The 21519-nt window shown below is 33.2% G+C and overlaps 3 protein-coding genes across 4 annotated transcripts in view; 2 read left to right on the forward strand and 1 right to left on the reverse strand.

Annotated features, from left to right (window-relative positions):
- Window positions 1-1692: 1692 nt before the first annotated feature.
- LOC105772494 (putative F-box/kelch-repeat protein At4g34170) lies at window positions 1693-5550 on the reverse strand. Its single transcript, XM_012593764.2, has 2 exons — window positions 4489-5550; window positions 1693-1882 (listed from the first exon to the last, which is right to left on the reverse strand). The coding sequence occupies exon 1, from the start codon at window positions 5437-5439 to the stop codon at window positions 4495-4497; it is 945 nt and encodes a 314-aa protein (XP_012449218.1). The 5' UTR covers window positions 5440-5550; the 3' UTR covers window positions 1693-1882; window positions 4489-4494.
- Window positions 5551-6656: 1106 nt separating this feature from the next.
- Window positions 6657-10281, forward strand: LOC105771667 (MDIS1-interacting receptor like kinase 2-like). Its single transcript, XM_012593078.2, has 7 exons — window positions 6657-6741; window positions 6862-6999; window positions 7134-7424; window positions 8314-8595; window positions 8641-8835; window positions 8974-9578; window positions 9685-10281. The coding sequence occupies exons 1-7, from the start codon at window positions 6657-6659 to the stop codon at window positions 10279-10281; spliced, it is 2193 nt and encodes a 730-aa protein (XP_012448532.2).
- A 119-nt stretch (window positions 10282-10400) lies between these two features.
- The window catches only part of LOC105771670 (MDIS1-interacting receptor like kinase 2), a 61084-nt gene continuing 49965 nt past the window's right edge, over window positions 10401-21519 (forward strand). Inside the window, exons 1-2 of one of the 2 annotated variants that reach the window (XM_052632486.1) lie at window positions 10401-11103; window positions 11186-11724. In XM_052632486.1, coding sequence (XP_052488446.1) covers window positions 10401-11103; window positions 11186-11256 — 774 coding nt within the window. In that variant the 3' untranslated portion in view covers window positions 11257-11724. Of the gene's footprint in view, window positions 11104-11185; window positions 11725-21519 lie in introns of those variants that run through there. The other variant, XM_052632485.1, reaches the window with a different exon arrangement.

Raw genomic sequence — 21519 nt, forward strand, 5'->3', positions numbered from 1 at the left:
ACAACCAGCTTACCAGACCAATCCCTCAAGGGTTGAAAATTTGCACTAGCTTGAAGAGAGTCTACCTTGAAAGAAACCGACTCAGAGGAAATATATTTGAAGATTTAAGCGTTTACCCGAATCTGAAGATTTAAGTGAGAAGGAATTCTATGGTGAAGTGTCTTCCAATTGGGGGTTGTGCAAAAGTTTAGAGATCCTATCTATTTCAAGGAACAATCTCAGTGGTGCAATACTCCTGGAACTAGGACTTATGTCCAAGCTTTTGTATCTAGACTTGTCTGCAAACCAATTGAGCAAGTCCTTCCCTGAAACTATAGGGAATCTGTCCATGTCATTCTACTTGAATTTGAGCATCAATCAGTTTAGCCAAAATATTCCAATTCAAGTAGGCAAGTTAACTAGGCTGTTTCATCTAGATTTGAGTCACAACATGCTTTCAGGGGAGATTCCCGGGGAACTTCAAAGTTTGCAGAGCTTGGAGACGCTAAACCTTTCTCACAACAATCTCTCTGGTGAAATCCCAGCCTCTTTTGAGCATCTCCGGGGCTTGTACACTGTTGACATTTCATACAATGAGCTCCAGGGTCCCATTCCCAACAGCCAAGCATTTCTAAATGCTTCAGTACAAGAATTGAGAGGGAACAAAGCATTGTGTGGCAATGCTAGTGGACTACCGCCTTGCACACCTTTTTTCTAAGAAGGGTCACAACAACAACAAAACCCTTTTCGTAGTTATGTTCCGTCTTTCGGACAAGGTAGTTTCCAAAGGGATCCATCATTAGTTCAACAATGTTATCAGTAACCTCGTTGAATATAATTTGAACATCCAAGCAGCTTCCTTCATCAAATATCCTTCGTTGGAAGCGACAACCTTTCTGGTCCTTAGCCATGTAATATATACAACCTTGAAACTCAACTGAGGAATATGGACTTGGCATCAGTATCACATTTTCTCCATGTCTTTTATCAAGTTTTAGAGTTTTTCTCTTGCAGGTTTTGCAATCCAAACTCCTTGAGAGTCTTTTTCTTACAACATTTGAACGAATCAAAGCCCTTGTTCTCGATATCATATTTCAAACCTCTTCCTTGAATGATAACACTATGATCCTCCATTACATTCTCCTCAAGAGGAATCTTACTGTGCAAGAACCCAGGAGAACTCAATGAATCAATGGCAGCTCTTCCTCCATTACCATCAATTCCACATTGCTGGGAACAAACAAAAGGGTTACCAATGTAGGGCCTAGTGGTAAAAGCACCCTGCAGCAACATCCCCCTATTATCCAATCCCCTACTCTGTTCCATTCTCTGCTCCAAAAGATAGTTTCTTTGGTTATCATGCCAACTCGGTACTGAAGACAAATCATTGGACTGATTGTAACCAATACTATAAGACCCAAATGAATCACCCTTTTCGTATCCAGTACCTTGCAGCCCAAGAAAGGTGGAGCTGAAGACATCACCACCATCTAAACACATCGAAACGTGTTGTGGAGATGATTGAAACCCTTTGTTAAAACCATCGTAAGAACCATATTTTTCAGCGTGATAAGACGAGACATCACCAAAACTGAAGGCAAAACCATCTGGGTCCCTTTCAAATTTCATGGAATCCATGGGCTGTTATAAAAATTCAAAACTCGTAATGGGTGTTATTTGAAGGGCAAGAGAGACGGCCTTAAGAAAACTGAATAAAGTGCAAAATCACAATACTATATACTTTTAACATTGTCAATATTTTGGTATCCAAAAAGAAAGCATCCAATTACATCAACAACTTCAAAGTTTTAACCAAAATAATTGACGGCATCTTCAAAGTCTCTCTTCACCATTAACATGGGGCTTGACTCAACTCCATGCACCAACACGTTCCAGCTGAGGCCTAAAAGGGAGGGAAAAAAATCTGAGATTAGGAATATAATTTTATATCATTGCAGCGAAAATTGCAGGCTTAGGGGACAAAAACCAAAAAAGTCCCCTACACTATTCCAAAAAAAATGAATTGAACCCCTACACATTAGAATTATAATAAATTAAGCCCTTTTATCATTAAAGTTATCCCTCAAAGTTACAAAAACAAAAGTGCCATTTTTTTGCTGGTTGTTTTCACCACATGGCAAAAACTAGTATTTAAGGTATAAAACATTAAAAAATCAACAAACATTTATAAAAAGTCATAGAAAATCGTAAAATATTGTTTTAAAATTTTCTATTTATTTTATATATAAAATGCATGCTTTCACCACATGGCCACGTGCCAAAGACAGCCTCAAGAAAACCGGCACCCTTGGCTTTGTAACATTGACCGTTAACTTTAACGGTCAAAGGGCTTGACTGATTGATTATAATTCAGATGTTCAAGGGCTCAATTGAGTGAAAACGAAAAAGTTCAGGGAGCTTAATTGATTTTTTGAAAAAGTTTGGGGCGCTTTTCTTTACCCTTTAGCCAAAATTAAAGTATATTTGATTGATATATAATATAATTATTCTGATCCATAAAAATAATAATTAAAAATATATACACACATATCCATCACCAGACCACATCAACAGGCACCAAATGAGCCCTAAAAATCAATATTGTTAACAATAATAAAAGCTTCCATGACCTTTAACAGCAATGAAAAATGAGTAAGATTATTATTATTATTATTATTATTATTATTATTATTATAACTCACAACTACCAACAAAACAAACACATCGGAGAAACGATCTCCATAATCTATTAATGGTTTTTCAGATATACATCTGCAGTCTGCAGCATTCATCTTCATATGTAATTCATTCGATTTTCATTTTTGACTTCTTACGTGTTGGAGCTTCATCAGTCAAGCACGCAAGAACAAAATCAAAGAAACGAGGAAAAAACAATACAGATATAATTATCACTCCCAAACCTTCTTACTTTCCAAGAAAACATACGATTCATATGTATACAAAACCGGAAATAGGATGGCAAAATATTTAACAAGAATTTCCAAATAAACATTTTTGTCCCCTACTAATTACTTTTTCTCTACTTCAAATTTTCTAGTTGTAGGACTAAGTAATTCCCATTTATTAGAGTTATATTCTTAAGTAATATTTTGTCCACTCTCTTACCGATTTCAACAAGCTAATAGCTCACTTAGTAATAACATTCACTATCTCAAATCAAATTCATTGAATAAATCTATCCTCACTTAGTAATAGTTATATTTTCTGCACTTTCATCTTGCTTCTTATCATATGCATGTTGCAAAAATTTCTGTTCAGTAAGATGAGGAAACCTTGTAAACCAGTAAAATAAGATGTTGCAGGAAGACAGAAAGGAAGACTAAAAGGAACAAGTGCAGTGATGAAGGTTGTACGTTCCCGAGGCCAGTTAAATCATGATGATCGTACCAATCGTACAGAATTTCTTGAGAGCCAAAACTTCATCTCTGGGACAACTGTATAGCCTCTTTGAGTGATGTTAAACGGGCTGGGAATTTATTAGGAAAGCACTACTATGAAAGTAACACCAATCATGCGTAGTGGGAGAGACGTAGGTTATCAAAAGTAATTGGGGGATGGAAGTCAAGTAGAAGTTACAACCTAAGTAACAGTTTGGTCATAGGTAGGCCTGCTCACAAGTCCAGCCTAGACAGGATACTAACACCTTTCACGTTTGGCGAGGCCCCTGACCCAGCACAAAATATTGGCAATATCATTCTACTAGACCCAACCCTAATTACCAATAGGGAGCCATGCTTGGCCCAACACAACCCACCCAAATTCGTTTTCTAATTTTATTTAACTGGCAGTCAAGCTTTACTTTGTTTACTTATTGTTCAAGGTTATCATAGTCCTTATTAATATTGGCATTTTTACGTGTGGCATCCATAACCGACAAAAGGACATCATTTTACTAAATCTTCCCTTGCCTATAGGTAATGACCTCGCTCTGATATTTTAAGCAGGAACATTGTCATAGTCTACCAACTTCTTAAGTAGGAATTTAAGCCTTTGTTTAGATCAGGATATTTTATTTTCTTTTTGGAACAAAAAACTAGAAGCAACTATTGGGGGTAAGGCAAGACAGAACTTGAGTTCTAGTTCTCTAAAGTTGCTAGGAGCCTCGTGCCCATTTAAAACAACAAATAGAGCACGGCGCATAGTCCTAATAAAACTGAGTCTTGGAAAAAGTCCAAAGGAAGACATTTTCACACAATGCAAATCTGCCGCCTAATTCGTCTACTCCATACCTTAGCATTACTCAAGTTTTATACAGGAAGTTCCAGGCTCACTATCAACTTCTTAGTGACAACAAGAGCAAACAAAATGCAATGACAAGCAGTATTGGCAAACGAAAACTCCGTCAATTTACAAGGATGGGAATAATTAAGATGTGGTAGTGATGTGTAGGGGGCACTAAACTTCATTTAGAGCAAACCAAATGTAATGGCAAGCAGCATTGTCAAATGAAAAATTATGATGTAGTAGTGATATGAAGGGGCCTCTAACCTTCATTCAGAACAACTTTATATCAGAAATATCTTTGGGATATGGAACACTGATGGCAGATTGATGCTCTGCAGCTGCATGAATCCCTCCCTGCTCGTTGCACCAAATATGAAATCTTATGTACTCAAAACTCTTATCGAGACGGTTGAACCAAACGAAAATACACTTGCCATTGCCCAAACGATACAGAGTGCCATGTGGATCCACTGAAAATTCTGATGACCATTTGACGGGCAAATGTTTCTTATCAAGCAAATTATACGCCTCCAAAGAACGGAACTTATCATAATAATTATAAATGGCAGTATACAGCACATCGTCCACGATTGTCGCTGCGTCAGACCAGTAACAAAATTTTTGTTCGAGGCAAACCCATGATTTACGATCATAGTAATAAGCGTAAAGAGTATCATTGGCATTGCAGTGCACCAAAATCCGAGATCGGGAAGAATCTAGAACAGGAACACATAGATCGATATCTTCCGGAGGGGGCGACAATGGTTCCCAAATATCCCCACTTATATCGTAAACCTCACCAAAAGATTCAGAACCCATATATTCGAAGACGAAAATCTTTCCTTCAGCAGCAACAACCCGGGGCAAAACCCGAGGGAACAACATAGAAGTAGTTTTTCTCCACCCACGTTCGAGGTCCTTCAAATCTAATTGGAAAACATCGTTTACACCATCATTATCAAAAAGAGTAGCATCATTTTGGCGTATTCCCCCAATAACGTAAACGTGGTCGCCACAGGCAACGGCAGTGGAACAAAAAGGAGCATCAGGTGGCATCGCCTTAATAAAGACTTCATTGCTTTCCAGATCCAAAAAGTGCAAACCGACCGTAATTTTACCATCGGTACCCGGCCATTTCTGGACGAGGGCCCTGATCAGTTCATCTGGCTCTCGCCCATCAAAGTAACTGGAGGAATCACTAGTATCGCCGCTCATGGTTCACCCTCAGCTTCGCCTTTCCAGATCCAAAATCGCTTTTAGTTTTAGGGTTTCTAGCTTCGGGTTATTTCTTTTTTTTTTTGTTATTTAAATTTGGTTTGGGTTTAGTAGTCAATGACAAAAAAAAAGATATATACTTAAATAAATTTGTTGTCAAGTTAGCAAACGGTTGATATATTTTGTTTTAAATAGTAATTTGCTTGTTTTAGTTGTTAATTTCTTTGTATTTTAAAATTATTTATTAATTATGATTATTTTTAATGAATATAAAATAATATTATTTCGTATTAAATATTAGAAGTTTGTTAAAATTTGATTGGATCAATTAAATCAAGAGTCGATACGTATATTAATTTGAATGAGATAAAAATTAGTTGATATATTAATATGAACAAGTTGAATCAGATTAAATGATTAAACCAAGTTTTATGATTCTTTATTATTTACTTAATATGATTGTTTAGAGTATTAAAAAAGATGTGGAAATGTGAAGCTTAAAGTTTTAAGTTTTTTGTTTATTCAGTAAATAATAATGGTGATTTTTTAAGCTGATAGCTTTGTGTGTATATATATATATTGTTTTGCATGTGCTTTGTGCGATAATTATATTTGTAGGTGTTGGCACATTGAAGTTGAACTCCCGTCTTTGATAGCAGTGATATTCCTTTCTCAAAATTTTGACAGCAGCCGGTGCTTATGATAATAGTGTTTAAAAAACTGAGTTCACTTGTCATACCGATTGTTCAGGCCTCATTAGTGTTGCATCATGTCCATCGGGAAAGCTAGTTCAAATTGAGCATGCCTTGTCGGCAATCGAATCAGGTCAAACATCTCTTAGAATCAAAGCTGCTAATGGGGTAGTAATTGCTACTGAGAAGAAATTGCTTTCGATCTTGGTTTATCTGTTAAGAAAATACAGTGTCTAACACCAAGTGTTGAAGTTGTTTACAGTGTTGGGCAGGTAATAGCATTTTGGATCAAGTGTAACATAAAATCTTTCTAAGCTCGGACAGAGCTTCAGGAAGCAAAGTAAGGCATTGATTGGTTCTCTTTCCATTGAACAATCAATCCACCAAAGCTCTTTTAATTCGCTCAAATAACATTCAGGTCGCCTACTTGAGAAGGCCAAAATGATTTCTTTTGCAGAGACCATAACGATAACGAGAAGGGAAAGGGAGTCTCAGTCTCAAAGACAGTGAGTTATCTAGATTCAAATGCCTATGCACAACCATTTGTCTGTGCATTACTATTTAAATAAAAATACAGAGTTGAAAGTGAATGAGCTTTCTTTACAAGGAGGTATTGTTAGAGATGATCAAGGAATCGTCAATCTTACATTGTTAGTTGTTTGCCAAACTTTCGCTTGATTTTAGATACACTATCATGTTTCAATCTCTGGGATAGAGTTTTTTTTTACAGCATCACTTCACTTCTTGTATGTGCTAGAACTGGACCACAACAATCTGACAGGAAATTTGCCGCAAGGCATTTACCGTGGTGGATCACTTGAATACTTCACAGCAGCTGACAGCCAGCTTACCGGGCAATCCCTCAAGGGTTGAAAAATTCCACTAGCTTGAAGAGAGTCTACCTTGAAAGAAACCGACTCAGAGGAAATATATCTGAACATTTAGGCGTTTACCCAAACCTAAGATTCATTGAATTAAGTGACATTGAACTTTATGGTGAAGTGTCTTCCAATTGGGGATTGTGCAGAAGCTTACAGAGCCTATCTATTGCAAGGAATAATCTCAGTGGTACAATACCAGCTGAGATTGGAAACTCACGTCAGATACACAGGCTTGATCTTTGTTCAAATCATTTAGTTGGGGAGATTCTAAAGAAAATTTCAAAGTTGACATCTTTGCTTTATCTTTATTTGAATGGGAATAAACTTTCTGGCAGTGTACCCCTGGAACTAGGACTTATGCTCGCAATATATTCGCCGTTTGTCCTCTTAGAAATTTTCATTTTTAGTTCTGGTATCTTAGTTCTTGTTTTCGAACACTGAATTCATTGAAACACAATCAATTTTTGTTTCAATTATAGTTAGAACAGTGAGATATTCATTTGTACACATCTCCCACTTCGAGCCTCGTATGATATTTTATACTTGTTTAAGTTAGAGAAGAGTTGGTATAAACTCTGAAATGCTATAGCTTGGGACCCAAAAGAGACAAAAGAGAAAAGCTTATTGCCTGCGTGAATGCCCAAATAGAGAGGGAGAGTCTATCATACGTCAAGTATAAAAAGTACCAACGACCATTCACAAAGACTTAGATGCAAGTCAACAATGGTTTGAGAAATGGGTGAGAGACTTATGTTATTGCATTGTATTCATTTTTCCACATCTTCTGTTTCAAGTCTCAAATGACAATTTTAACTCTGTAATAGCAGAAAGGTTGGTCTGAAATGCGATTGCTTTGGACCCAAAATAGAAATGCGCTTTTAGCCTGTGTGAATCCAAAGGGACAGTGTATCATACGTCAAGACTGAAAGGGGCAAAGGTCTCTTGACCTTGAATGGGGCTAACATAAATTACTATAATACAAAGACTTCAACTTTGGAGTGAAAAATGGGTGAGACTTTTAATAGTTAGTTCCTATATAGAGGGAGATAAAAGCTTATCGCCTGTGTGAATGTCCACATCTCCATTTTGTAGTCTTATATGACAGTTGTCTTCTTGACACTAAATCGGCCAACATAAATTATTATAATACAAAGACATAAAACTATGGAGTGAAAAATGGGTGAAAGACTTAATAGTTTTTTTATTAGAGGGTTGAAAGACTTAAAAGTTAGTTTGATCGTACAGGCTACTGCAATTAACCTATATATAACCTTCATATCATGGCTGTTACTTGCATGCAGAGCATTTGTTACTCATGAAGAGTTTAACCTTGCTTGCTCCCTTACTCTTGTGTGTTACTTTACTATGTTCTTCTCTTAATGTTGCTTCTGATTCTGCAGCAGAAGCATTGGCAATCCTCAAATGGAAAGCCAGCCTTCAAAGCCAAAACCATTCTGTTTTGCTTTCCTGGAATACTTCCAACAACCCAAATACCAAAACAAGTCCTTGTGCTTGGTTTGGAATCCATTGCAACCATGCTGACAGTGTTACAAAGATTAACCTCACTGGCTATGGTGTAAAAGGTACGCTCCATTTATTTCCATTCTTGTCTTTGCCTAATCTTGCAGAGTTGGACCTTAGCACCAATGAACTTTATGGCATAATCCCACCTAAAATCAGTCAGCTCTCCAAACTCACCTACCTCGATTTATCCTTTAACCAGTTCTCTGGGAAAATCCCACCTGAAATTAGCCACCTTGTACATCTTCAGACCCTCCACCTTGCTGGAAATCAGTTGAACGGCTCAATTCCTCGAGAAATTGGTCAGCTCAAATTTCTCACTGGCCTTGCCTAGTGTAGCAACAAGCTAAATGGTTGCATTCCTGCTTCTCTCGGTAAACTAAGTCGACTTGTTTCCTTGCTTCTCTATAATAATTCCCTTTCTGGTCCCATTCCTCCAGAATTGGGAAACCTAAGGAATTTGGTTGAAGTTGACTTGGACACCAACCGTCAAACTGGTCCCATCCCTTCCACATTTGGAAACTTGAAAAAACTGACGGTCCTTCATATGTTTAGCAATAGTCTTTCAGGTCCCATCCCCTCTGAGTTAGGGAATATGGAATCGCTTTCTGAAATAAGCCTTTATCACAACAATCTATCTGGCTTGATCCCAACCTCATTTGGTGACTTGAGACATCTTACACTTGCCCGCCTTTATGGGAATCAACTCTCTGGTCCAATTCCTGTGGAGATAGGAAACTTGAATTCTCTTGTTGACCTGGAGTTGAGTGAAAACCAACTCAATGGCTCTATTCCTGCTTCACTTGGAAATCTGAGCAACTTGGAAATTCTGTTCCTCCGAGACAACCTGCTCTCAGGCTCCATTCCTAATGAAATTGGAAACTTGATGAAGTTGAGCATGTTAGAACTAGACCACAACAATCTGACAGGAAATTTGCCGCAAGGAATTTACCGTGGTGGATCACTTGAATACTTCACAGCAAATGACAACCAGCTTACCGGACCAATCCCTCAAGGGTTGAAAAATTGCACTAGATTGAAGAGAGTCTACCTTGAAAGAAATCGACTCAAAGGAAATCTATCTGAAGATTTAGGCGTTTACCCGAATCTAAAATTCAGTGAATTAAGTGACAATGAATTTTATGGTGAAGTGTCTTCCAATTGGGGGTTGTGCAAGCCTATGGAGCCTATCTATTGCAAGGAACAATCTCAGTGGTAAAATACCAGCTGAGATTGGAAACTCACGTCAGATACAAAGGCTTGATCTCTCGTCAAACCATTTAGTCGGGGAGATTCCAAAGGAAATTGCAAAGTTGACTTCTTTGCTTGATCTTCGTTTGAATGGGAATCAACTTTCTGGTAGTGTACCCTTGGAACTAGGACTTATGTCCAAGCTTTTGTATCTAGATTTGTCTGCAAACCAATTGAGCAAGTCCATCCCTGAAACTATAGGGAATCTGTTCATGTCATTCTACTTGAATTTGAGCATCAATCAGTTTAGCCAAAGAATTCCAATTCAAGTAGGCAAGTTAACTAGGCTGGTTCAACTAGATTTGAGTCACAACATGCTTTCAGGGGAGATTCCAGGGGAATTTCAAAGTTTGCAGAGCTTGGAGACACTAAACCTTTCTCACAATAATCTCTCTGGTGAAATACCAGCCTCTTTGGAGAAGCTCCGAGGCTTGTACACTGTTGACATTTCATATAATGAACTCCAGGGTCCCATTCCCAACTGCCAAGCATTCTAAATGCTTCAGCACAAGAATTGGGATGGAACAAAGGATTATGTGGCAATGCTAGAGGATTACCGCCTTGCACACCTTTTTCTAAGAAGGGTCACAACAACAACAAAACCGTTTTAGTAGTTATGTTCTCTCTTTTATCGGTTTCTTGTCTCTTGAATTCATCAATTGCTTTGTTGTTTGCCTTCAAGAGGAAGAAAGATACAGATGAAGAAAGACAAAGCAATGCAAGTGATGAAATATTTTTCTCTGTAACTCCCTTTAATGGAAGAATATTGTATAAAGAGATCATTAGAGCCACCAAAGATTTTGATGCTCAATATTGCATTGGGAAGGGAGGATATGAAAACGTATACAAAGCAGAGCTGTCATCAGGAGATGTTGTAGCTGTGAAGAAATTCCATCCGTTGCATCCAGGTGAAATGGCAGATCAAAGACAGTTCCTAAATGAGGTAAGGGCATTAATAGAAACAAGACACAGAAATATCGTGAAGTTCTACGGTTTTTGTTCCTCTGCAGGTCATTCCTTCTTAGTATACAAGTACCTTGAAAGGGGTAGCTTGGCTTCAGTTCTCAGTAAGAATGAAGAATCTAAGAAATTGGACTGGAACAAGAGGGTGAACATTGTCAAAGGTGTTGTTAATGCCCTCTCCTATTTGCACCATGACTGTTCACCGCCCATTGTTCATCGAGATATAACAAGCAACAACATTTTGCTTGATTTGGAGTATGAAGCTCACCTTTCAGACTTTGGCACTGCTAAGCTTCTCAATCCAGACTCATCCAATTGGAGTAATATTGCTGGAACATACGGATACATAGCACCAGGTGATTTTTCATTTTACTTCCATAGATGACATAGCATAGAGGATAATATTTGTTATCAACTATTATTTCTTTTTCTTTGCAGAGCTTTCCTACACCATGCAAGTTACTGAAAATGTGATGTGTTTAGCTTTGGAGTGCTGGCATTGGAATTGATAGTTGGGGCATATCCGGGTGAATTTCTCTCTAATCTATCAATTTTAACAGCAGAAAGCATTCCACTAAACAATGTGTTAGATCAAAGTCTTTCGCCTCCACCACCAGAAGTTGTGAACAAACTCATATTCATCCTGAAGCTGGCTGTTTCATGTTTAAATATCAATCCAAAATCTAGGCCAACCATGCACACTGTTTCTCAGCTGGTGTTCGACCACATCTAGTCCCATCTAGGACTCTTTGATCTTCATCTAAGATACCACCTTAGAAACGTTTGGTATTTGCTCTAATGTTGTTTCTTTAGCTGTTGTGTAGTTATAATGGGTTAATGGATTAGCATTTTTGTACCCTCAATTACCTTTTTCCTTGAGAATTGCTACTAGCTTGTTGGTAGCGCAACAAGAGTTGTTTCCGATATTTGTCTGTGACAGTTTATCATAAATTGTATTCTAGTATCATCTTTTCAAAGGTTTCATCCTCTAATATTGATTGGGTCCTTCAAAGAGCTAAGCCTTTCGAAGCTTTCAACACCCTCCCTATTGCTATTAATCCAAGTCGTATTGTCTCATATTAGTCCTACATCAATTAAAGGATTCGCTAATCCATTTATTAATGCTCTCAAATTTTAATGTCTTCCCCATTCTTTCTCTAAAGGGCCATACCTATATCAACTATCACTTGTATTTCATGAAGTGATTTTCTTTTAATTGAATCTACTTGACCAGCCTCCATTAATCCTACCTTGAATTAACTTAAATGTAGAACTCAAAGGATGGAAGAGTATGTTCTTTGAAAACCTACCTCGCTTTCTTCAATTGTAATACCCAACCCAAAATAAAATCTAATTATCTTTTTAGGATTTTATTTTATTTTACTAAAGCCTACTATGAAAAAAAATTGCAATAGGTGGATTAAAAAGAAAGATGAGAGAAAAAACATAAGAGAACAAAAATTGGGGAAAATGAAGGAGGATGGAAATTGAAGTTCTAGCCATAAATTCCCTGTTTTGATTGTTTAAAGAAATATTTATTAGATTGCTACAATTTGATGGAATTAGTTGAAAGAAAATTGATTAGTGAATTGACTTTGTAAAATTATTAGGTTTTATTTTATCACCTATTAAGAGATATAAGTATGATTTTATTAGACTGAAGGGTTAGTAGATTAATCATAGCTTCCAACACATCAATACTTAATAAACTAATTTGCACATTCAAGCCTATATAATCAAGCATATATAGTTAATAATCCAAAAAAGTAAAATTCAACCATGTTAACATTATAAGCTAAACTATTAAAATACTGAACTTTTTTAAGTTACAAGCCCATCAACCTAGTTACATGCTATAAGACTCAAAACATTTATATATATACAAAATTGCAACGAAATGATTTGAGTTGAGCTGAAGAAAATGAATGCTTAATCTCGAATTTACTAAAGCCTCTGTCTGAGATCTGCGCACAAAAACAAATATAACCGTACGCTAAATAATATATACTCAATTATACTAATATGATTTGAATTCAATTATAAACGTAATAACATTGAATAAACAAATAAGTAAAAAGATTAAATATATTATTCATTAGCCATTTCAATATCAACATTAATATGCATATACCTATAAACCACTATTCCTTTAGAAGATTCATAATCATTTATCATTCCAACATGTTCATACTTGCTTACAAATCACATTATCTTCAAGGTATTTGCATTTATTTTTACCATATCAATTTCATATATCATATTTCCATTATTATCAAATTTTACTATACAAATGTTTAACAAATAATTTCACATTTTAGCCTCTATTAACATAATCGAACTCAAAAACGGATATTCGGATAAATCCACCAACACACCAGTATATGCACCGAAGTGCTGACCATACATAAATTCACCAATTCTACCAATCACACCAGAATACGCTCATACTCTCAAAGAAATTTGAGCTGACGATGACAATTTGTTCTCGACCCTCAAGAAATTAGAGAATTATAGCAATAGACCCTATGACATGCCAACTATACCCGTGACTCTATCCAACAACGTTAATAGAGAAATTTCATAATTAAAGACATATCATCAAGAAAGCATATACATATATAATCAATTTACCAAATGATCATAAAACACATAGTTTGGCATATACGTACCTTTAAAATACAATCTCATTGATAGTTTACCATTTTGAATATTTTACGAGTTGAACATATTCATATAACTATTTAATGAACTCAAATTATGAGAGTACAAATTAGATTATCTATTTGTCAATGCCATTGGCTTTCCTTTGCCTTCGATGTCCCGTGTCGTCTTTAGCTATGTACGAAAAAAATCGAATACGGAAATTAATCCATTATACAATTCGGACATAAAAGCATGATGATACAAGCCCTTATATTGAAACACTCGTACCTCACAATTCACGAATCAAATTTAAATATGACTAACAAATATAGTACAAGAACTTCCTACAACCATTTTTATTATCAAACCTCAAGTTTTCATCCCTTACAATTAAGTCATTAATAACACATAAATTATCAATTTTCTAAGTTTGATTCAAGCTTAATTTAACACTTTTACTAAAATTTTAACATATTCTACTATGATCTTAATTTATATCAACATGCATGAAATTAAATCTTTAACCTCAAATATTCTCAAGTTTTTCCATCAACGGAAAACCATATCAAAGCTCACTAATTCACTAGATTAACTAATGGGTTCGCTATTAACAAAAATCCTATTGAAATTCAAAGAAAACAACTCGCTAATGCTTGATGCAAGGTGCAGCAATGGTGGCTTGATGAAGAATTCTTTCTTTTGTTTGTTTGTCTTAGCCGATTAAGGAAGAAGAGAACTGAATTTTCTCTTTCATCCGACTACTTTCATATTTATATGCATAATTAGCATAACGCTTGACATAATTATTTCACTAATCCATGGGTTAATCGACCCATAATATTAGTTTGTGGAAAACGATTGATATGGCTTTTACTTAAATATTAACATGAATTAACAATGATTTTATTACTACTAAAGTCCTCGACATAATTATACTCAAGCCCCTTAAATATATATTTTTAATTCCCCAATTAAAACCACTTTTCAGTTTAGTCCATGTACTATAATTATCAATTGACCCAAGTTACTTCCGCTAAACGATTCACACCTAAATGGACTATACCAATTTCTAGTGACTTGTTTTAAGAAATTTAACCCTAAAATTGAATTTATCGATGTCGATAAAATTAAGAATCGTTACAATTTACTGTTGTCATAATCTCCCTTTTTTGACAAAGATGTCAAAGAGACTTCTTCTCACCATATGATCTTCTTTAAATCAATCCAGCAAAGTGCATAAACATCCAATAAAGTAATAAGGTTTAAGAACAAAATCAAACACAACCACAATTAGCTTCAAGTATGCATAGTTCAGATATAGGACCTACTCTGTCAAACTTCTTATTTTATTCAACATTATTAATTTCTTATCCAAAATTTAGGTAAATTTCATTATAAATGTCTAACTGAATTAATCCATAAATGGATTTAAAAATATTTTAATTAGGGTCTGTTTAATGTATTGTAATCTATGCAATCTCATCTATGTCTTTATTTATAATAGTCAAGAGAAGTTATGTCCCCAATTAGAATTATAGAGGACATAATAATCCTAACATGAGTCATTTCCTCTTTCGATGACTATGCATCATTTAAATGAACTAATAATATAAGTTTCTCTTGCATTATAATCAATTCTGTAATGCAAATTAATATTAATTAAATCTTAGATAATCGGTGATTTAATATTTGTTTCTTCATCTTATTTTTCATGCAAAAACTGTTGAGAATAAAATACAAAAAAATATTAAATAGTCATGTTAAAAGTTTATTAGTTCAAAATAATTAAAAATATTACAAGTAAATTGCGGTGAAATAATTGGGCTAAGGGCACAATTTCTAACAAAAAGTACATTCTTAGGTTGGAATAAAGCTCCCTTATATTTTCCTTTAACATATTAAAGGATAGCTTATGCAATCCAACAACTAAGTTTTTCATAACAAATTCTGTTGGAAAAATTGATTAAGAAAATTGAGCCATTTTGTTATTTATGACAATAAATTTATTGACCGAAGTAGTACATGTACTTTGTACGAGGCGATTAAGTCGATCCTGACTTTTAACCGAACTACCTTCTTCACTATCCTTAAATTATGAATTGCCTCGAGCGTAGGCTTGAGCAACACAAATCAAATCTCTAAATGAAAACTTTTAATTAACCTTCAGTAGGTAAGTTTATTTCTCTCTTTCACTAGTAACAATACATTTTTCCTAGAAAATAGAATTTATTCCTGTTAAATATTTTTTTACTATTTTCTCGCAGAATAATCAAATTATATGATGTGTGTATAAATTGTATAACTAGCATTTCTTATTTATAAAGAAAATGTATAAAATTTCTATTTGAATAATATCTAATTAAATAATAATCTTTTAATAAAAATAACTATAGTATGGGGGTGGCGACAACCTTAGTAAAACACTAGGGGCACGTTTGGTTCGCTGTAATGGAATAGATGCGTAATGGAATAGAGGCGTAATAGTATTCTTGTGTTTGGTTGAATGGAATGGAGGTGTAATAATTAGCTTCAAGTATGCATAGTTCAGATATAGAACCTACTCTGTCAATCTAGTTCTGATAGTCAAGAGAAGTTATGTCTCCAATTAGAATTATAGAGGACATAATAATCCAAACATGAGTCATTTTCTCTTTCTGATGACTACGCATCATTTAAATGAACTAATAATATAGGTTTCTTTTGCATTATAATCAATTCTTGTAATGCATATTAATATTAATTAAATATTAGATAATCGGTGATCAAATATTTGTTTCTTCATCTTATTTTTCATGCAAAATTATTGAGAATAAAATACAAAAATATTAAATAGTCATGTGAAAATTTTATTAGTTCAAAATAATTAAAAATATTACAAGTAAATTGCGGTGAAATAATTGGGCTAAGGGCACAATTTCTAACAAAAAGTACATTCTTAGGTTTGAATAAAGCTCTCTTATATTTTCCTTTAACATATTAAAGGATAGACATGCTCAAAAAAAAACATATTAAAGGATAGCTTACGCAATCCAACAACTAAGTTCTTCATAACAAATTCTGTTAGAAAAATTGATTAAGAAAATGGTTATTTTAGATACAATAAAAGTTTAAATTTTTTTTTTAAATTGAGCCATTTTGTTATTTATAATAATAAATTTATTGACCGAAATAGTACATGTGCTTTGTACAAGACGATTCAGTCGATCCTGACTTTTAACCGAACTACCTTCTTCACTATCCTTGAATCATGAATTGCCTCGAGTGTAGGCTTCAGCAACACAAATCAGATCTCTAAATGAAAACTTTTAATTAACTTTCAGTATGTAAGTTAATTTCTCTCTGTCACTAGTAACAATACATTTTTCCTAAAAAATAGAATTTATTCTTGTTAAATAATTTTTTCCTATTTTTTTACAGAATAACCAAATTATATGATGTGTGTATTAGGGGTGAGCAAAATTCGATTCGACTCGAAAAAATCGAAAAAAATTCGAATTTCGAGTTAAACGAATCGAGTTATTCGAGTTAATCGAGTTATTGAATCAACTCAATTTTTTTCAATTTCGAGTTCGAATCGAGTTGAGTTTTCAAATTGAATAACTCGAATAATTGAATAATTGAATATCAAACTATAATATTTTACAGTTTTACCTAAACTCCCAAACTTTTTACTTTTCCTCAAAACTTTTACTCCTTCCCACTTTTCCCCAAAACTTTTACTCCCTCCTCCCAATCCCCAATCTACCCAAAATCTATTTCCCACCAAAATTTTACTCTTCCATTCATTTTTTTCAAAATTTTACTCTCAAAACCCTCAAAACTTTTATTTTCCCCAAAATTTTACTCCTCCCACTTTTCCTCTAAAACTTTTATTCTCTTCCCATCCCACCTCCCATCTACCCCAAACCCTCCCCTCCAATTTTTTTAATATTTTCCTCCAAAATTTTACTCTCCTATTTACTTTCCCTCAAACTTTTATTCCCCAAAACTTTTATTTTCCCCTAAACTTTTACTTCTCACCCTTTACTCTCAAATAAAAATCAAAATTATCCAAAAAATCACTAAACATAAATAGTAATAATTTTATTTATATATACTATTTATATTATTAAATTAAATTTCACATTTTATATTATTTATATTATTGAATTGTTTAGTCATATTGAATATTTATATTAAAATTGAATTCTTAATTATGCCATAAAATATTCGTGTTAAAATTTTATATTGGTATCAATTTCAAATTTTATTTTAAAATAAATTTTATTAAAAATCATATTTTTATATTTAATATATTTTAATTCCAAAATACATAGTGACAAGAATCCGAAGATAATTGAAACAACTAAGCAAACAAATAAGCTAACCAGTATATAAAAATTAATAAATAAATTATGAGGTGATGAAAGTTAATAAAAAATTTGATTAAGGTGGACAAATTTTATTACGATGGGTGACAATGGTTACAAGGACCCAAAATTATTTTTTAAAATTTAACTCGAACAAATATATTCGATTCGATTCGATTCGAATTCCATCTCACTCGACTCGATTCGAGAAAACTTCAAATAAAGTTAGGATGATAAAATGAGATTCGAAAACTCGATTAACACGAAAATTTTCGATTCGATTCGATTCAATTTGATCGAATGCTCACCCCTAGTGTGTATAAATTGTATAACTAGTAGTTCTTATTTATAAAGAAAATGTATAAAATTTCTATTTGAATAATATCTATTTAAAAAATAATGTTTTAATAAAAATAACTATAGTGTTGAGGGTGGCGGCAACCTTAGTAAAACACTAGGGTTTGCCGCCACTTACTTGGTATAAGGCCAAGTTGGTTTTTTTTTTTTATATTGGGTCTAATTTTATGTGTTTCTTACACTTTAATCCAACATTTATAATTTATCCAACCCAAAGTCTAATTTTTAAAATATTAATTAATTAATTTTTTAATTAAATTATTTTCTAAACCTAATTCTAATTCCACAGAAGTCATTTCAACTTTATCATATCAGAATTTATGAGAAACTATATTTAATTGCTCTATTCAACAAATCTACGGTGACTAATTAATTTAATTCATACTTCAAACTCTAATAATTTATTTGTAATTAAATAAATAATAATTCAAAGAAATCAAATTAATTCCTATATCATTTTTGTACTTAGCAAGAAAACGCATTCATTGCGGATAGTGATACATGCGATCTATTTTTCTTACTTCATCATTTTCATTCATTTCACATTATTGGTTTTGCATGCAATTCGTTTCTGGTTATCTAGAGATAGGGAGGGACTGATTGAACATATATAATTAGGCTCAAATAATTTGTAATTAAATTCCAATTTTTCACCTATTAACTATGACATTATTCAGTGAAAAAGTCATTCCACTAAAGTATCATGATTAAGCTCTCCCGTATTATATACCATTATGAAAGTCACTCATTGAGTGCTTGTCCAATGACCTTATTGAGTTAAACTTATAGAATATTCTCAATCTCTTTGGGATAAATCAATTCTCCCAATATGATCATATTTTATGTCACGGTAAGTATTACATCTTCTTTTATGAAAAGTCAATTACTAACAAATAGTAATTAAATCATTTATCACAAATACAAATGATTCATGACCACACTACTTTTTATCTATCATGTAATGTCGATGAGAGAATATCATTTATCCTTTAATTGGGCTATAAATTTCACTGTTGTGAAATGATGCTACATACTGCAGAAGTTGTATACCCGACGCACCAACTTTCAGTTCCTTACCCATTTGAGCTCAAACTTTCACTTACATAAATTTATACGAGTCATGCATACATAGTTTCCACTCAAGATTGAGGTATGCCACATTATGGAAGTCACAAGTAAATAGATTCATAAATGGATCTAGGATTTATTTTACTTGGGTCATATCTGATGTATTGTCAATCCAATCAGTCACATCCATGTATCTATCTTTTAGGATTTAATTCACTTCGATCTCTAAAATAATGTATCTCCTCAATTGAACTTGATAAATGTTATATTATTCTTTTAATTGATTTGCTCAATTCCAATTAGACTAAGGATATGTTTAGATTATCTACTAATATAAGCTATCTTTCTGCATTATGATCCTACCACACAATGTCACTTAATATTAGTTAGACATGTAATGGCTCAAATTCAAAGTTATCGAAATAGTGGTTTTGTAACCCCAAATCCGATTTAAAGAGAAATTTATTTTAATAGTTTTGCATGAATATTGATATGATAGGAAAATTGTATGAAAATATCGATAGAAAAATTTTACCGATTTAGTAGTTAGTTAGAAAAAAATTATTGAAGAAATTGGGTATAAATAAAGTATCGAGACCTCAATCTCGTAAAATGAGTCAAAAATATTTTTATAAATATTTATGAAATGTTAGTAATATGGTATTAAAATTTCGTTAGAAAATTTTAATGTTTGGGTAGTCAATTAAGTGAAAAGGACTAAATTGAAAAAGGTGTAAAAGTTACTAGAATGATTAAATAGCTCAGTTGTTAAATGAGGAGGGACATAAATTGCAAATAAGCCCAAAAGGAGATATTTTGGGCGGCATAAGCTGAGAAAAATCAGGAGAATTGGTGAAATAAGGGTAAAATGGGAAATTAACAAATTTTACTAACATAAAAATGGGACCAAATTGGAATATCTAGAATTTTCTTCATATTTTCTGCATTCTCATTAGCCAAAAATGTCCTAAGGGTTTCTTCAAGCTGGTTTTTCATAATTTTTGCACCAAGTGAGTTAATCCTTGCCTTTTTCTTGTAATTTTTGTGTTTCTAAGACTTTTACAACTAGGTCCTATTCTAAATTCATTAGTTTTTGATTTTATGAATGAAAGTGAAAGTTGATATGAATATGTGCTGAAAGTTGATATGAATATGTGCTGGAAGTTTATGATGAAATAGCATGAAATTGAAGCTTTAATTTGTTTATGAGATGATTTTATTAGGTAATTTCAATAGAAATTGATTTGTAGGACTTAATTGTGAAAAATTTTGGAACTAAAGTCTAGTGCTAAAATTCTGATTTACAAAGGTTATAAAGTAGTTTAAAGTGATAGAATAAAGTGTTGATTGAGAAAAATCAGCTCAATTGAGAGGTTAATTGAGTAGGGATGAAATTATCATTTATTGAAAGCTTAGGGGAAAAATGGTAATTGACATTGTGCACTAAAACAGTTTTGGACAGCAGCAATAGTAATCACCAAAAATCGTAAAGATCAAATTAGAGGATGAATAAAATATGAAATTAAAGCTTATTGAGTCTAGTTTCTTATAAAAGAAACAGTGTAAGCAATGGAATTGTAAACCACGAGATATAATAGATTTTGTGAGACAATGTCAGAATGAATTCGGGTTCCCTTGTTCTGACTTTGGAAAATCATTAAAAATTTTAAAAAAATGATTATGAGTTATAATTTATATGATTAGAATCCTCAATGAGTCTATTTTCAGAAGAAACAAATGGAAACATCATCCAAATTCTGTACAATGAGATAATTAATTTTTAGTGTATAGGGGTCGGAATTCTCGAACAGTGAAACAGGGGAAACTTTAAAGAATAAACTGTACTTACTAAACCAAAAATTTTGAAAATTTTATGGTAAAAAGTTATGTGAGTTTAGTTTTGGGAAAAATTAGCAGATCTTAATTTAGAGTTCCGTAGCTCAAGATATAAATAATTTAGTGACTATGACTTAGTGAGACAGCTTTGTATGCACTATAAATAATAATGGAATTATAGAGAATGTTACATATAAACATGAAATGTATTACATTAATGATTAAATTTATTTATTTAGATCCAAAAAATTCAAATACGAAGCTAGATCGAGGAAAAGAAAAAGTTCGGGATTAGTAGATTTTTGTTTACGAATAAGTATCGAGGTAAGTTCGTGTAACTTGAATTATATTCTTAAATGCTTGAAATGCTTGTTATTGATGTGAATATGATTTGGATGTTTATTGTATGATAATTGATGAAGTATTGCTATTCTTGATGAAAAGAGAAAATAAATCCCGGTTGAATAAAAGGAAAATTCGATGGATCTCTGAAAAGGAATTGACGGTTAAAAGGATCTA

The sequence above is a fragment of the Gossypium raimondii genome, chromosome 6 (assembly GCF_025698545.1).
Source record: "Gossypium raimondii isolate GPD5lz chromosome 6, ASM2569854v1, whole genome shotgun sequence".
Lineage (NCBI taxonomy): Eukaryota > Viridiplantae > Streptophyta > Magnoliopsida > Malvales > Malvaceae > Gossypium > Gossypium raimondii.

What these genes read in the sequence shown, in the direction of transcription:
- LOC105772494 (XM_012593764.2), bottom strand. Translation starts at nt 5,439, where the DNA reads ATGAGCGGCGATACTAGTGATTCCTCCAGTTACTTTGATGGGCGAGAG.
- LOC105771667 (XM_012593078.2), top strand. Translation starts at nt 6,657, where the DNA reads ATGCCTATGCACAACCATTTGTCTGTGCATTACTATTTAAATAAAAAT. An exon ending in TACCGGGCAATCCCTCAAGG is followed by an intron (nt 7,000 to 7,133) that starts GTTGAAAAATTC and finishes TTTATGGTGAAG; the next exon opens with TGTCTTCCAATTGGGGATTG. An exon ending in AATTTTCATTTTTAGTTCTG is followed by an intron (nt 7,425 to 8,313) that starts GTATCTTAGTTC and finishes ACTTGCATGCAG; the next exon opens with AGCATTTGTTACTCATGAAG.